The sequence below is a fragment of the Cornus florida genome, unplaced genomic scaffold, assembly GCF_030987335.1.
Source record: "Cornus florida cultivar Cherokee Brave unplaced genomic scaffold, ASM3098733v1 CherokeeBrave_3.0.0_Hap2_Chr02, whole genome shotgun sequence".
NCBI classification, from domain to species: domain Eukaryota; kingdom Viridiplantae; phylum Streptophyta; class Magnoliopsida; order Cornales; family Cornaceae; genus Cornus; species Cornus florida.
In genome coordinates, this window is record NW_026775572.1 from 3757780 (window position 1) to 3775388 (window position 17609).

Below are 17609 nucleotides of genomic sequence, written 5' to 3' on the forward strand. Positions count from 1 at the left end.
GATAATGTTATCCGTCGAGGACATAAAGTAGGTGACGCGGCATATTATGGGGAGTTGAGACTGTGATATAATTGGCTGTGAGGCGTAAACGCGTGCCAGTCGGTAATATAGTTGCGGTGTTGCTTCAATAACAATTTTTGGGGAACTTCGTGGTTAAGGAACCAGAGAATAACTACGAGTCTCTTTCCGTGTGGGAGAGGAGTCAAAAGTCAAATCCAATTCCGCAACTGCTAGCTAGTAGCCCCCACTCGGCGCGTGGCGTACGCGTCCGGCAGCTGGATGATTCACCCATGACACGTGTCTTCTACGAGTGTAGTGGCGAGTATGGGTGGGCCTGATCCATCTTAGAAGAATCTGACCCATCACCTACAATAAATGGATCACTGTTGCCCAAATAGGCCCGTTTCTCAGCCCATTTTTCTTCTTGGTCCCTATTCTAATATTAAATCCTGTTTCAACACAAAATATATATGTGTATATATATAATTTTTCCTAATTACACACACACATCTCTTCTAAGATTTAAAACCCTGATCTCCCTTTGAGAAGTAAGAGGCTGATACTGCTAAACTATTGACTGTTGGTTCAACACAAAATATTTGTTAAACAGTAAAAAAAAATGCCTTAGAACTAGGATTCAATTAATGTGTTAGAAAATTTTTAGGGCACACTATAGTAGGATAAGAGTCTAGGGGTGCCCATCGTTCGGTTTGGATAGGTTTAAGAATTTTTTGGAACCAAATCAATTTTAACGAATTCATAAAATTTGGAACCGAACCGAACCATTTGACCAAAAGAACCAAACCAAACCAAACCAAATCGAGAAAAAACAGTTCGGTTCGGTTCGATTCAGTTCGGTTCCACGGTTCCTTTTTTTTTTTTTTTTTTTTCTTTCTTGTTACAGAAGTATTCGTATTTCAAAATCCACATGCACAACTATAAAGTATAAATTATTTTACCAACACATTCAGAACTATTAATATATTTGGAACTTTTAATTCATTATTCTCTAGCACTTCTAGAATAAATTCAAAATTACTAATAATCTAATACATTTAGAATTATTAATTCAACAACAAACAATCAACCACAATTCAAAATTCAGCCACTATAAAAATAATAATAATAATAAATCATGTAATAAATTGATAAGACTTAAAAAAATTAAGAGTGGACCATAGGATTAATAATTGCTACAAACTTCTAAGTAATTTGAATTGTAGAATTATATTATATTATATATACCGTATAATTTAACATTATATAAATATATATACATACATATATAAAACATAACGGTTCGGTTCGGTTTAGTTCAGTCCTAAAGGACCTCGAATCATAACTAAACCGTATCTTTACGATTTTACAAATTTAGAACTATGACCAAATCAAACTATTAGTAAACCAAACCAAACTGTCCCGTCCAGTTTGGTCCGTTTTGGATTTTCAGTTTTGACCAAATTTTTGTGCACCCCTGAATAAGACACAAGGGGAAACATAGTTGTCTAATACTAACATTATTTGCGCAAAAATAACTATTTTTGAAATTTGAAAACATTAATAAAATGTAGGGTTAATTTCAATGACACTCGGTTTGGCCAAATATCACGTTGAAATATCTTTCAAAAATTACTATCATTTAGGTCTAATTTTACATTTCCTTCATTGCCCCTAAATTTTTTAATTAAAATATTAACAAATTGAAATGACAAAATTGCCCTTGTCTATCATATATGGCACTAACCCACCACTCCTTAGGGTCCATTTGGTTAGTTAAAAATTGATGATGGAAAGTAAAAGAAAGGAAAGTGAAGTGACAAAAAAAGAAAATTAGTTTTCTATTGTGCATTTGGTTACCAAGAATTTTTTTGAAGAAACTTGTGAGAAAATGTTGTTTAATTAGTTTTGATAGCAAGAGAATGAAAGGAAAATGATTTTATATGTCAAAATTACCCTTATGAATTTAATAATAAAATAAAAATAATATATATAATTAAATAATAATAATATTAGTAAAATAATATATACAATTAAATTACCCTTATGAATTTAATAATAATAATAATAGTGATAAAATAATGTATATAATTGGATTTATAAATAAATATATATGTCTAGATATGTATGTGTCTCTTTATATCGTTATTTTTTTTTTATTTTTTGAAGTTTTCATTTTATATTAGGACTCTGCTATTAGATTAGTTTACTTTATTTTGTAGGTGTAATCAAGAATTTTAATTTCAAGAGTAAAAGAGTTGTAATCAATTTAGGAGTATTAATTTGTGTAAGAAAACTTTCCTTTTGTGAGTATTAAGAAACAAAAAGAAATATTTTACACAAGGCTATAAGAGGAAATTAATATATAATGATATAACTTTCACGCGAAACTAAAATTTTTGCGTGTTTCATAGAGGAAACATTTTAAGGAAAATCAAACAGCTGCGGGAATATTATTTTCCTGAAAACTTTTCTTTTCACGCTAACCAAACGACTAAAAATTTTAAAAAATTTATGTTTCTTTTCCTTCCTCGCTAATTCACGCTAACCAAACTAACCCTTAGGAGCTATGTGACGTTTTCTCCTCCTTGGCATTGTCAACTTAATTTTGATTTAGATTAGATAATGGGCATTTTGTAGATGATACGTTTTTTTTTTTTTTTTTTTTCTGGAAAATTAGTTTATATCATATTTTGTTTAGAATAAGTCACATAAAACTTCTGGGTTTTTTTTTGATAATTGTTTAGTCTCATTTTAAAGTATAAAAAGTGATAGAAACTCTACTAGATTTTTGTTATCAATTATGTGACCGTCATTAAGATAAATGTTGTAAGCAAAACGTATACTAAATAATTTAGTATGAATTTTTTTTAAAAAATAGATAGGTTTTTTATTATTCTTAATACGAAATCTTGTAAGAAAATAAGAGACTGTTTAGTTGAAATCTTGCCACCTTTAATATGAGATCTTGGAAGAAAATAAGAGTCTGTTAGTTGAAAAAATTTCAAATAGATAATTTTTTAAAAAAAATAAAAAATTTCCACAATAGTAAAACTTGAACCCTGTACTGTATTTCCCTTTTTTTGGACTACAGAATTCCACTTTTTAGGGACTTAAACCCTCTACCATATTTATTAACCTTGTGTAGACGGCCTATTACAAGAATCAGTATTCCATTAATATTGATGGTTGTAAGAGTTCTTGTTGAAAACCAACTAATTGGAGTCGGCCAAAAAAATCAATTCATGGTAGGCTACTCTCAAGTCTCGACATTAGCAATTAATAGTGGATTGTGAGGTCTTAACTTTTTGAGTGTCCCAGTGTATGAATAGAACTAGGAAATCAAAGTAACTTGGTTACTAAACATCTAACTATGAAAAGTCTATTTAAGTAGGTAAACTAATGTGCTCTCTTTCCTCCTTCGATCTTCTTCATTTTTGGGTTTAATTTTCACTTGAAACCGGGTAGTTATGTCATTTTATATTTAAAATAATATTTTTTAAAATTAGCACAAAGTCAAAAGGGTAGCAATATCATTTTATATGCAAAATGTATACGGACATTATTAAAAAATAATGTTTAAAGTGTGAATAAAAAACGGACCAAACATTTATAAAGTGAATAATAACAATTTTTTAAAAGCATTTCAATTTAATATTTGATCAACCTGGAAGGTGTGAATGAAATTTATCCTAAAATTTACTCCACCAAGACTGGGGTGACACTTCAGTTATAACTTTTCCTTTGTCTTATTATTGACTTCTGTTCTACAAAGAAATTGAAGAATGGGTGTGTATCAGAGTTTAAGTGAGCTTGATCCTAGCTAATCGCTGCCTCGTTGAAATATGTCGCAACTCGATAGCTTTTTCAACTACGTGGAGGTTTGAAGGTAAGCGGCAGTGATTGAATTAAAGATTACTTAATAAGCAACGGCTGTTGACAGGTTGGGATTGGGATTGGCGGACGTTAGGAGTGTTAAGTAAGATAGAATTGTGGGACCCACTTCGTTCAGCCTACGTGCTTAATGGGCAAATGGGACCCACTTCCAACTCATAAATGCATTCTTCGCCGCGGACCTTTTCCATCAATCTCCTTCCCGTGGGAACCACATAAATCCTTACGTTATTCCGGTACAACAACCGAATTATGATTACATGTCATAGAGGAAGGTAATTTTCCTTTTATAAAAAAATAATAATAATTAGTGTTCCGAGTGCTTTAAAACAACTCATAATGTACCCACTAATACACTTCATACGCGGTAGGGTTCAAAATTTGTGATTGTTGATAATTATAATCGTTTGGTGTGTCGATACAAGACTATTGTATTAAATAATTTAATTTGAATATTATCTCGTTTAATACTTATATTATGAATTTTTAATATTAATCCGATCTATTTATTAAACGGACAACAATTGTAATTTGTTTAATGACTTATTTATTAAAATAAATTTTTTATTATTTAAATTATTAATATAGTTAATCAAATAATAAATACTAAAAAAATATAAATTTTAATTCAACCAAATTACTAAATAGTATCTAATTTATAAAAGAATAAATTATAAGACATAAGTATAGATAGTTATTTTGTAAGTTAAATATAAATTTGTTTATGACACATAGTTAAACAGGTTTCACAACTAAATGAGTTAATCGTGTCAATTCGTTTACGAATCGAATTCGTTTAAAGTCAACACAAACTCGTTTAACTTGTGTCGTAATTGAGCCGTGTTAGTGATCGTGTCAAACTTTGCCACCCTTAATTATTGTTCCCTCCTTTTTAATTTAATTGTTCATCTTTCTTTTTTTAAGTTGTCCCAAAACATTTATCCACTTAAAAGTTCAAACACCATATTTCATATATTTTCATAAACTATCTTCAAAATAAAAAAATAAAAAAAAAATCATTTTTTAAAAATAAAATCAATGTTAATTTTTTATATATTCAAATTTAGAATAGTAACTTAATAATTTTTTAAAAGGACAATACAATAATTACAACGTCCCTTTAAAAAGCTTTACTCCTCAAACGGAACATCTAACACGGGACAACTTAAAAAAATCATTTTTTTAAAATAAAATGATTTTTAAAATAAAATCAATGTTTTTTTTATTGTGGTCTCCAGAATATACTAATTTTTTTGTTGTAAAATGTGAAAGGTAAACCTTTCACTAAAATGTGTTGTGAGACTCATATATGTCTTAAAAAAAAAAAAAAAATCTTATCACTAAAGTATTAACAATGTATTTCTGACCTTAGAATGTGACGTGTTACGCGTGACTTTTACCGCTGCTATCACTTTGAGGTTCTTAATGTGTGTATATATATATATTTTAGTATTATTATTATTATTATTATTTTGTTGATAAACCAAAAGCTTATAACTAAATCCTTAGAAAATTTAAAAGAAGGGTAAGAACTTTAAAATTTAAATTCAAACATCCATTTTTCGGATTTGTAAGAATAGACATTCATTCTTAATTCTAAGTTGTAAAAGAATCCTAACTTTTAGATAACTAACGGGGCATTTGGTGGATTGCAAGCATAAATTTTAAATAATTTCTTATACTTTATTATTTGAAATTCAATTATCCATGTTGTTTAAATATAATCAAATTTGTTAAATCTAAATTTAGATTATATTAACTTAAATCAATATATTTTAAATTCTTATATATAACTTGAGCATTAAGTCATGATGTAATACACATTTTGTCAATTTTATTATTTAATGTGTATTCTTGAAAACTTATGTCTATTAAAGGAGCTTTTAAATGAAAATTAATTATTGTAAGACTTTATGAAATCTATTTTTATGTATCTTCTTTAGTAGGTTGTAACTATTTAGATTGGAAATGATACTTACATTAAAGGAATAAGGAGATTTGTTTAACATAATATATCTGGTTGTTATAATGGATGGACACTTGTTCATTTATCCACATATTGATACACATTTTAATTCTCATCTAAATTTGAAGTGGGACAAGTTCCACTTGTAACATTCTTTCTTATCCGAATCCAGCTAACACCCTCGTTACGATTAGGCCACCCTATCTATCATGGGTGAAAATCCGAACGCCATTTGGACCGGGTGCTTGGCATGATACCGGATCAAGGATTGGATTTGACTCTGATACCAATTGTAACGAGTAGGTGCTTGCCCATTAACCAAAAAACTTAACCCGTTGAGTAACGATACATATCTACCCATTTATAAACATTTTAATTCACATCTAGATTTTACTTGTCTTTTTGTGTCACATGAATTCTACTTAACAAATCCATTATAAGTATCACGACTCATTTAGATTTACTTGAACTTAAAGAAATCTAAAAGTGTGGCTATTTAATTTTATGCCAAATTATTTATTACATATCTAAAAGACAAATAATATGAACTAAAAAAATATTTAAAAAGTACCCACCCAACTTAAAACTAAAAATGACATAATCTTAAAACTTTATTTACTTTCCACCTAGAATGTATGTAATGCCATAAAGAAATTACTTCATTTAATTGGAGCATTAGCGAATACTAAGTTTTTTATACATGAGTTACATAATTCTTCTGAATGAGTTTTGCTCTCAAACTTCATTACATAAATTGGTACTTAGAGCAAATTCTTCCTCAGAATTCAATTTTGTTAATTATCGAATTCAATTTATGAATCATAAAATTCATAACGATTTCTCATTTAAATAATATATTTTTACAAATAATATATAATAAATATATATTTCTTACGTATCATTTTTTAAGAAATAAAAAATTTATTACAATTTTTGTATTTTAAGTATAATTAATATTATAAATAAGATTATATAATTTAAAAATATTTTCTCGTGCTATTAAATATATTTTTATTATTCCATAAGGTATAGCGGTCATTAACATAGGTACTAATATGAAAAATATTTTATACATATACATATATTTAGTAGCACATAAGTGTACGAGCACTCTGGGCGGACGGTGTATGCCCGGAGGTATTTGCGCCCAATAAACATTTATGGTAATATATATATATATATATATTAATTTTTTTTTTGTTCTTTTCTCTTTCACTCTTCTAAAGTTAATTTTTTTCCTTCTAAATTATGTCATTTATCTTTCATATTTTTTTTTATTTTTTTTTGTTTTCTTTCTTCTTTTTTTCCCCTTCTACTTCTTTAAATTCTTATTTTTTATGTTTCTTTTTCATATATTCTCTCTATCACTTTTTTTTTTTCTCCCTTGACATTGTGTCCCTAAATTTTAAATTTTCTCTCTTCTAGGCTCTCGCTTTATGTGGCTTTATTTTAGGCAAACTTTTTAACTTTGTTCAATTCTCATACGTATGATTTGTAAATATTTGGATTTTATAATTAATCTAAGAGTTCAAATTAATTAACGGAGGAATTAATATTTCTTAAAAGTTATAAATAAAAAACTTAGTATAACTCTGATTTTAAAATATTTTTTATTTAGAAAGAGATTAATTATACCAAATTGACATGTCTTTGTAAAAAATACTCCATCTTCATAATTTAAGTGTTGCTTTTGGAGAGTAATAATTTTTAAGGGGACATGTGAAATATGAATTGTCTTTCTTGAAAACTTAAAATTTAAAAAACATATATAAAAAAATATAAAATATATTATTTAAAAAAAGAAAGTAAATAATTATTTGAAAAAAATAAAATAAAATTTATTATTTAAAAAAGGAAAGTAAATAAAATATATTATTTAAAAAAAGAAAGTAAATAATTATTTGAAAAAAATAAAATAAAATTTATTATTTAAAAAAGGAAAGTAAATAATTATTTGGGACCCAAAAAGGAAAGTACAGAGGGAGTATAAATACTCCCATGTACATGCCGTTACGGAATCACGGTGAGTCCACTGATCTTTCTAATTCTCTTTCCTCGTCATCGTTTCAACAGAGAGATACACTCTCGGGTTTCTCTCTCCTTGGTTGTCTCTCGGGTTTCTCTCTCCCGGAAACCCTTAGACCTGGTTTTTACAAAATACACCAAAAACCAGGTCTCCAATCCTAGAAAGACAAACTCTTGTTCTGTCTTTCCTTTCTCTCTCTCTCTAAACCCACCAAACAACTCGTTGTTTTCTCCTATATTTTCTTCAACTTCCACCTCGCCTCCTCTCAACAGCTCTCCAACATGAACGACCTTTTAACGGTAATTTTCATCCCCTTTTCCCTTAGAATTGCTTTTCTCAATGTGTTTGTTTGCTGAGAAAACGCAGAAAAAAAAGAGAAGAAAAAAATCAAGTTCCGAATCTCTCTCACACACACATATATGTTGTGTGGTAGACTTAATTAATTGATAATTTGAAATAGGCTTGTTTGACGAATGCATCTAAAGACAAAAAACACAAGACTAACAAATTTAGGATGTTATATTTTTGTAGGATTTCTCAGCAACCAATGTAGCATTAATGAAATCTTTAATATTGGTTTTGGATCTCGTTTAATTCCGCTACAACTGTTGGCAAATTAGCTCCAACAAATTTATTTATTTATTTATTTTTTTAATTTGTTTCTAATGTTCTAACCAATTTAGATCTTTACGTTTTAATTTGTCTTTTTTTTTTCCTGTTCCTTTCGTCTCTGATTCAGATCTGTTGCTTCAATTTGTGAACATGATCTATATTATGCATTTATAGTTCTTATTGTGATTTATATCTCTAACATCATTTTTCATTTACTCACAGTTTACTGCTTTAAGGTGATTTGGTTTCAATTAATTATTAATTATATATATAATTAGTACAAATATTGTTAAAATCAATATCCCATGTTAGATCAATTGTAGGTCTTTTGAATCTAGTTATAAGATAGGATCTAGAATAGCATATTTTAAAGTATGAGAAAGCTAGTACTTTTTTTATTTTTTATTATTTTTTAAGGGTTCTTGTAGTGAATAAGCCTGAACACATGAAAGATCGAAAATTATAGAATTTAATTTAACACTTTAAGTACCTAGTTTCCAAGGGTCCATCCTTACAGTTGTAATATACATTAGTACTCACCCAGAAGTTGTCTGCATAAAAAATTTCAAATACGGCTAATTGTGACAACCATTGCAATATTATATATAAATTATAAGATGAATAATTCATTAGATTACAATCATCACTTATTATTTATTAATGGTCAAATGCAGCATGAAAAAATTAAATAACTTTTTGTCTTTTTGTGCCATCTGCTGTAGAATTTTAAATCTTTCCAAGTACAGCTTATTGTGGACTCGACTTTCTTTCACATGACCACAAAATCTAAGCTTATTTGAGACATTGCGATGCTTCTACATATTTTTGTGGCATCCTCGTAAATACTGGGGAGCTAGACCAACATCTTTTTTCGCTTCTTGGCATGTCCTCGCAAACTTTCAAAAGGAATTAGCCATCTTCTTGTTCTTATTTGTAATTTTCTTTTATATATCACATGATATATTTTGCAGCATTCCTTTGAGATTCCCCGGGGTCAAGCTTCAACGGATGGCGATATCGAAATGGGAACAAATCATCCAGCGAATTCAGGAGAACTAGGCTTGGACAAATTTTTTAAGCAGGTGGCGTCAACTTATATTAGCTACTCCTTGGTTGACTAAGCAAGAAGAATTGTCATTTTCTCTTGATCGGCAATCCTCTTTCCTTCATATTTCCTTAATTTTCTCTGCGTATTGAATTTAAGAGCATGTTTAAATCATCTTTCGTCTGATGTCATCGAGTGATGTCTTTGTTTGTTTCTTTGCTAGGTTCAAGATATTGACAAACAATATGATAAGCTGAATAAGCTACTCAGAAAGCTCCAGGTATGGGTTTTGCTCCCCTTTTCTCCCTTTTACTGGTTAATTTGTCAGTTGGCAGCTTTTCATGACGAATTAGCTAAATGTTTCATAATACGGGGAAAGGATCTTCATCCTCTTCTCTATTTCTTTCTCTTAGTTTCTCTCCCCCTTTATGAGATTGAATCAAGTGAGGGACATATTGCAGTACAGTAAAATTGTAATCTTTTTATGCATTCACATTATTTCTCCAAGTTTTGTGGTGTAAGCATTTCTCAATGCAATGTTGTGTTGATCATGGATGAAACATCTTGAATTGAAAGGCGTTGAGTTCATCTTTTGAAACGTGCCATAGCTTCACATCATTCATTTGAGTTGTTACACTTTGTAAATCCTCTGGATTGGTCTGTTCTTGTTGGTGTTCTAGAATTTTAAATATGTTTTTAGCACCAATACATTTAGTTTTTGGTAGTTTAAATTATGTGGAAATTCTCTCTCTCTCTCTCTCTCTATTTATCTTTGGTTTCAATTTTATGCATTTATCATGTGATGGGTTCTGCTTTAGAAAATTATTTGTACACTTTCACTTTATTTAGGTAAAGATTTTGTTCTTACAGTTAGAGATGACAATTCAACCTGAATATTAGTGGCCTCAACATTGTGGTCAAAATGTTGCTTACCAAATGTGAACATCTTAATTACTAGTGATACATTTCGGAATTGATGTGTCCATTGACCTGAATCTTTGATTAATTATCTTGCAAATCGTGTATGCAGGATGCCCATGAGGAATCTATGGCTGTCACCAAAGCTGCCGCCATGAAAGGTAATCCGCTTTTGTTGCATTTCTGTTTATATGAATTCAAATTGGCATCTGCACAAATGGAGTAATATCTTTTAAATAATGACTGTTAATTAGTCCTTTGCTTTTGTTGTAGTTGATGTAAAATTTTGTTTCACTTGTTAAAGTCTGCGGAAAGATCATAAGATCCATTGTTGTGACCATGCAAAATAGCAATCATATAAAGTGCTTCCATAATCATGGCATGCGCAGTTTTTTAAAGTTTCTTTATTGGATTTATATTGATGTATAAAGGTTGTAAATGTTAATGTTGTGGGACTTGATCCTTTCCTTAAGATGGTTATTTTAAAGAATATGCATATGTAATATTTCTGTATCGCAAAACTGTTAATGAACTTCTAAAAGCATCTGGGGATGCTTGTAATCTTTAACTAAACTTTTAAGCATAACATTGTATGCTTACTCAACTTCATGAATTGTGTCAAAATAGAAATAAACAATTTAGTTGCATGAGTATTGTAAACAAGTCATTTGTTGTCTGCCACAAATGTTTTACCACCCCCATCTGAATATTTTTGTCACTCGGGTTTCAATATTATAAGGGGACACGGATTTAATACACTATGCCCTTTTGAAATTCCAAAACTACCCATTTAAGCTTAGAAGTTCATATTGTTGGTTGGGAAAAGTTTTTAAAAAAGGATATTTTGGGAAATAAATAAGAACTTTCTACATTGACTTTTCAAATGAGACATGAATTTTGGAACATTCTGAAATGGAAAAAGAGACAAGAATCTTGGGACAGGGAAGTATTAATTAAGCATTAATATTGATTGCTTGTTCTCAATATAAAACCTTCCTGATATAGGAGAAATAGAAATCTACTTGGACTTATTGACTAAAAGCCACTTCAATCATTTCTACCTTGACCAGGATGACTATAACATACCAATTAATATCTATTGAGAGAGACAGAGAGAGAGAGCTGTTATTTTTCATACAGAGATATTTGCATGTATGCACATCTTCGTGTAAAAAGTATATATGTACATTTATCATCTGTTACTTTATTTTATTTTTTTAAATACATGCATAAACACTTTTGTCTGTATAGATGAATTTTCATTAATTTAAAATTTACTTAATTTTTTAAGTTAGGTTATATAGGATTATTATAAATTAGATATTATATTTATATTTATTGCGTATCTCACCTAACCCTGGTAGATCTCCTAAATATCATATTGCACCTCTGAAAATAGGAATATACTGTGATACCTACACATGTTGAAGCTCAGCATGCTAATTGAACAATACTACAAAGGTTTATCCATCTAAAATTTGGTTGCTATTTTTATCTGAGGCATGGACAATATTTTAATGATTTTTATGTATGGATCTGAATCAGGAACCACTCTATTTGCTGAAATTTATATTATTTGTCTTTTTCCTCTTTTGCATCCCAGTTTTGCATGGAAAACCATTTTACATTCTCTCATGTTCTTTGTCAATTCATTAAAATATAAATATATTTGCAATTGTTTTGAACCTCAATAATCTTGATTGATCCTATCATGATCTCCAGCAATCAAGCAACGAATGGAGAAAGATGTTGATGAAGTTCAAAAAATTGCTCGTTTTATTAAATCAAAAATTGAGGAGCTTGACAGAGAGGTAAGACCATATACTGCTTCTTTCTAGTAATTTTGGGTCATTTGGTCTTCTTATATGATGATCTCGAAAAAATTTTGTTCCAGAATTTAGCAAATAGGCAGAAGCCTGGATGCGGGAAAGGAACGGCGGTAGACCGATCAAGAACATCAACAACACTGTAATTTAGACTCCATTTCCATTTGCCTCTTTATTTTTGCTGAATGACCACGAATAATTTGCATCTTGAAGTTTTGCCTGGCACAGACAAATTAATATTTGTAACAATCAAATGGTGATTTCATTGTATTTCATGCAGCCTAGGTTTACTTCAAATTTCTAGAGATTTTGGAAGAATTTATGTGATTCAAATTTAAGCTACCAATCAATTAATATGCATGAACAACAAATAGAAATGAAACGAATGGGTATTAGTCCTGATGGTATGATCTCTCCTCCCCTTTGGGGAGATTGAGTGTTCAAGCCCTGCTAGGGGCAATATTTTAGTTGTGTGCATTAGCTTGAACTTAAAAAAATAAAATAAAAAAATTACCAAATAGAAACGAAGGAAGAAAATTCAGGTTAAGTGGAGTAATAAGTCAAGACTGATTTATCAAATCAACTTCATTAGATAAGACTTAATATGATCACAAGCACAACCAATACCTAAACAGCCCACTGAATACAACAAAATTATGAAATTGAACTACTAATGAATTAAGTGACATCCAGATTGATAGTCGGAGTTACCTTGATGGAAATTAACATTCATGCTATTTCAGCCATTTATCCTATTAATGTTTAAAATTTTCTCTAAAATTCTCCCCAAAATTAGTTTGCTTATTTCTTGTGAAATGAATTGCCTGCTTATAAAGGGCTCTTTACTTGCAATAGTTAGAAAAGTCGGGTGGAATTTAGTTTCTATCTCTAAAGATCATGAAAATTAATCTCTGTAATTTTGAAGGAGTATTATCATTATTTAGAGGGGCCTTTGCTTAGTGCATTGGTAAAACGCTCGAGCTGTAAAGCGTGAGAACGCCGGTTCGAATGCTAAGAGCAGCCATTTTATTCAAATAATGCCAAAGGTTAAGTCAGTATCCCGTCTATAGCTCTCAACACTCTTGATTAACGGGGACCACACTGGCTAATGATTCTAGTATTAAGTATTAACATTGTTTGTTTAATTCAACTTTCACCAATTCTTTTAATTATTTGCCAATTTGCATGGCTCTTATAAAATTTATTGAGCAAGTCAGATATCATGCTTCTTAAGTGGTTATGTCTGATTGCAGTGCCTTGAAAAAGAAGTTCAAAGACAAGATGTCTGACTTTCAGGTAGGTCAGATAGTGAATTATTCAGGGCCTTTTATCTTCTCTCACTTCTAAAGCATTCCCTTTATATTTATTTCTGAAAATTCCTTATAAATATATATATATATATATATTTATTTATTTCTTTCTAAAAATATTTTGCAGTCTTTAAGGGAAAGCATCCATCAAGAGTATCGCGAGGTTGTTGAGAGGCGTGTTTATACAGGTTTTGGATTCGTTTCTTTAATACTTTATTTGCTGCTTGATGCACTGGCATTCCTATGATGTACATCTTACTGATTTTGTATCCTGGTTTCTGTGATTCAGTAACGGGCACCAGAGCTGATGAAGAGGTGATGTTCCTTTAAGTTGTAAACTTTCATTGAAATTGTATCTCTGAGATAAACATATTTTCTGATTGTTCAATAACTTTTCAGACGATTGACAATTTGATAGAGACTGGGGATAGTGAACAGATATTCCAAAAAGCAATCCGGGAACAAGGCCGAGGCCAGGTTTTTTCATCTTCTCTCCCTCTTCTTTTCAATTTTTTGGTCTGGTCATTTTTTAAGTCTCTCCATTGGGGGTACAACCATGAAAGATTTTAATATTATGGCATTGGTACTAGCAGTAGTGAAAAGAAAGAGAAGGAAAACATTTTCTCTGATAAAAAAGAAAGGACATGAGAACACAATATTCACTCTTCATCTTGTTTGGATAACTGGAAAGGAAAAGAAAGGAGGATATTTGTTTGCTTCATGTTTGGAAGAGATACTAGATGGAAAGGAAATGAAAGGAATGTTTTATTATTTGAGTGAAAAGAGGTGAAACGGGAATTTTCTTGCTGTAAAAATATATAAACAAGTCTGATTCCCTATCATTGCCCTCCAAATCCTCTTCTCATGGGAGGATAGCAGAAGTAACTACCTAGGAGGTTAACAGACCTGTCCTCCATACTCATTTTTAAACCAGGCATAAAATTATCTATCCTTCCTTTGCCTTCCATTTATTTTCCTTTCAACTCTCAATCCTGACACACTCCTAGTCTGTAGATTTAGTTTAAAATATTGTAAATATGGCAAGAGTCTGTGTGTGTGTGTGTGAAGTGGCTGCAACTCTGCTTCTGATACAAAGCAGTCAGTGATATACTGCGTGGCAATGCCTGTTTTATACTGGAAGATTAACTAATTAAAGCTGGTCATACTGTATTTATTGGCATTACGTTGCTTTTGCAGATAATGGACACCCTCGCTGAAATTCAAGAACGCCATGATGCAGTCAGAGAAGTGGAAAGGAAACTTCTTGAGTTGCAACAGGTATCATCATTTCTTTTTGTTGATGTCTACTAAATATGAATTAGATCAGAATGTCAAATATTAGCATTGTACATTTTGTTAAATCGTGACTTATAATTTAAAAATTATTTGCATGTTAACTGCTCTGACTGTAGGTTCTTGTTGTTTTTCCTTTTTTATATATTTTTTCTTTGCCTTCTTGACATACCATAGGACTTTCAACCACCTGTATGATGTTGGGTTGACCATCAGCTGAATGTCCTGTCTACTTCATCTTACCTAAATTCCATCTTGACCAATCTAATAACCTGAACTGCCTAAAAGTGTTGAAGGAATTTGGCATACCAGTTGCGATGCCAGGTAACAGCAAGCCACCTTAAGAGCGGCTCAGCCAGGCAATTTATTAGTCTAAATTGATCAAACAGATTTAAAATGGATACTGTAATCTGATCGAGGGCGTATAATGGAGCTCCAAATTTCTAGGTCATCCCAAGGGATGATGTAGGGCTTACAAAATTATCCATAAGTTCTTCAACCTATCAACAGTCTTTTAAATAGTCTTCTATAAATTTTAACATTATGCAAACTTTGTTAAACAGAAATTCCTATTATTTTGAAAGGAGAAAAAAAAAAAAAAAAAATCCAAAATACAAAAAAATGGTATCGAGAAATTTATTCCAATGCCTCATGTGCATAAAAAAAGAATTTTTTTCTTTCCTTTGATATCAAACTACTGCATGTAACTTCTAGGGGCTTGCATTCTTCTTCTTGTTACTCCTGCATCAAATGGATTATAGTATTGGCCAAATGAGGTGTTTCCCCTGCCCTATAAGTACTGGCAAGGGCGCAATCTAGATGTAGACTGGTGCCAAATTGTGTAAGAAGTAATTTCTTGCAGTCATCTGTTGTATGCAGCAATGCCTTGTGGAAAGGACTTGATCATTTTTGCTTTAGTTTTTATTGATTAGAGGTTTTCCTCTCCAAGAGTACATTCAATGGTCATATCTCAATCTGATTATAAGATGGAAGGTATGCGAGATTTTCCTCATTCTCCATTGATTGGGATATATAAGTTATGGATATCAAGTGTGACTTTGAACTTTTGTGCAAGTAAAATGAGCTTGAGCTTGAGCAGGTGCAGGTTCGGTTCTGGGCTTTATTTGACGATTGTCTTACTCAGTTATCAGTAATTAATGTTTGATTACCTTTTTCCACTTATTGTGCAAGTTTTGTCTGAGTGCTGAAAGAGCTTGGTGAGGCTCTGCTCACTTTTTTTGCTCAATCATTGGCTTTTGTTTGACATAAACTCATACTTAGTTTTTATGATCTAAATGATTGAAAAAGCTTATATTGTAATTTGTAACTTCTTGAAGGTAGCTTGACCTATATGTTATATGTGTTGAACCAAAGGGCTTACATGTGTGTACTGTCAAGATTATGGAACTGACATGGTTGCTTTATAGCGTCACTCTATGTCCTGTCCTATAGATTGTCATGCATTGCAAGGGAACTAATTTCAGTTAGTGTGCTCTTATAAGTTGCAATCTGATTGTCTTGAAATGATTATATGCGCCTTAGGAGTCCAATCTAGTGTAGTTTTGTCTACACGTGGAACTTATACAGGCCGCCTTTTGCACTACACTGTGCTATAACGTTATTAGGAGATACCTTGATGGGACATTGCCTGGGAGGTAGATGGCAGATTAATTGTATTTTCAGATTCTAATCCACACCTCAATGTTATATGCAGATATTCCTAGATATGGCGGTGTTGGTGGATGCTCAAGGAGACATGCTCGACAACATAGAATCAATGGTAATTGATATTTTGTTCCTTGACGTAATGGCTTGCATGGTTTTCTGCTCATGGTGTGAAAAATTGGTTGAAATATATATGAACTTCCTTTTGGCGTTGTTGAACATTGTGTGAGTAGATATTAGGCCGAGCCTTTATATTTGAGCCTATGATTTACTTAGTTTTCCACCTCCCACTTATCCAGGTTTCAAACGCAGTTGACCATGTTCAATCTGGGAATACTGCTCTCCAAAAGGCGAAAAGTTTACAAAGAAATTCCAGGAAATGGATGTGCATCGCCATCCTCATACTTCTTATCATTGTTGCAATCATTGTTGTGGGAGTGCTAAAGCCATGGAAGAGCAATAAGGGTGGTGGACCTGGTGGTGGTCCCGGTGGTCCACAACCATCAGGGTGATATACCTCTGCCATATAAAATGTATAAATATAAAAGAACTGATGTTGAATCCTTACGGATTCTGGTCCCAAAAGTTGATCGTGTGCCATATTTATTTGGAAGATTTACTTCTTATTCTTTACAATAGAATGCGTATTTTCATGTAGATTTTGAAAAGGATATTCTTTATGGACTCTCTCTACTGCAATTTTTTCAGCTTGCTAATGAATTATTATTTTTCTATACTAACTGAACGTCGGGATTGTTCATTACAGAACCACCCTGATGTTTATCAAAAAGATCAGAAATTACAGCTTGCTTTCAAATGTGTACTTATTGTTGTGCCTTTGTGCAGAGTGGACAAACTAGAATCTGCTTGAAGGTTTTTTTGTTTTTTTGTCTAATTATGTGTGGAAGTCATAGAACACTATAGTTTGGCCAGAATCTTTGATTTGTTTAATATGGCAACCTTCTAATATTTATCCAAATTTGGATATTAAAAAATTATTAATCAACCTTCTAAAAATAAAATTCTTTGCTAATGGAAATTGTCGATAATCAACTAA

General features: G+C 31.0%; 1 protein-coding gene across 2 annotated transcripts; it reads left to right on the top strand.

Annotated features, from left to right (window-relative positions):
* The first annotated feature begins 7862 nt into the window (after positions 1-7862).
* Positions 7863-17288, top strand: LOC132293173 (syntaxin-132-like). 2 transcript variants are annotated; one of them, XM_059790529.1, is made up of 13 exons: positions 7863-8182; positions 9467-9577; positions 9764-9820; positions 10571-10619; positions 12181-12269; positions 12353-12426; positions 13538-13580; positions 13722-13782; positions 13884-13909; positions 13994-14071; positions 14792-14872; positions 16602-16667; positions 16865-17288. In XM_059790529.1, the coding sequence occupies exons 1-13, from the start codon at positions 8165-8167 to the stop codon at positions 16994-16996; spliced, it is 885 nt and encodes a 294-aa protein (XP_059646512.1). In that variant the 5' UTR covers positions 7863-8164; the 3' UTR covers positions 16997-17288. The 2 variants fall into 2 exon arrangements, with proteins under 2 accessions (XP_059646512.1, XP_059646511.1); XM_059790528.1 differs by having other exon boundaries at positions 7864-8182; positions 16852-17288.
* Positions 17289-17609: the final 321 nt, after the last annotated feature.

What these genes read in the sequence shown, in the direction of transcription:
- LOC132293173 (XM_059790528.1), top strand. An exon ending in AGCTACTCAGAAAGCTCCAG is followed by an intron (nt 9,821 to 10,570) that starts GTATGGGTTTTG and finishes TCGTGTATGCAG; the next exon opens with GATGCCCATGAGGAATCTAT. An exon ending in TTGAGGAGCTTGACAGAGAG is followed by an intron (nt 12,270 to 12,352) that starts GTAAGACCATAT and finishes ATTTTGTTCCAG; the next exon opens with AATTTAGCAAATAGGCAGAA.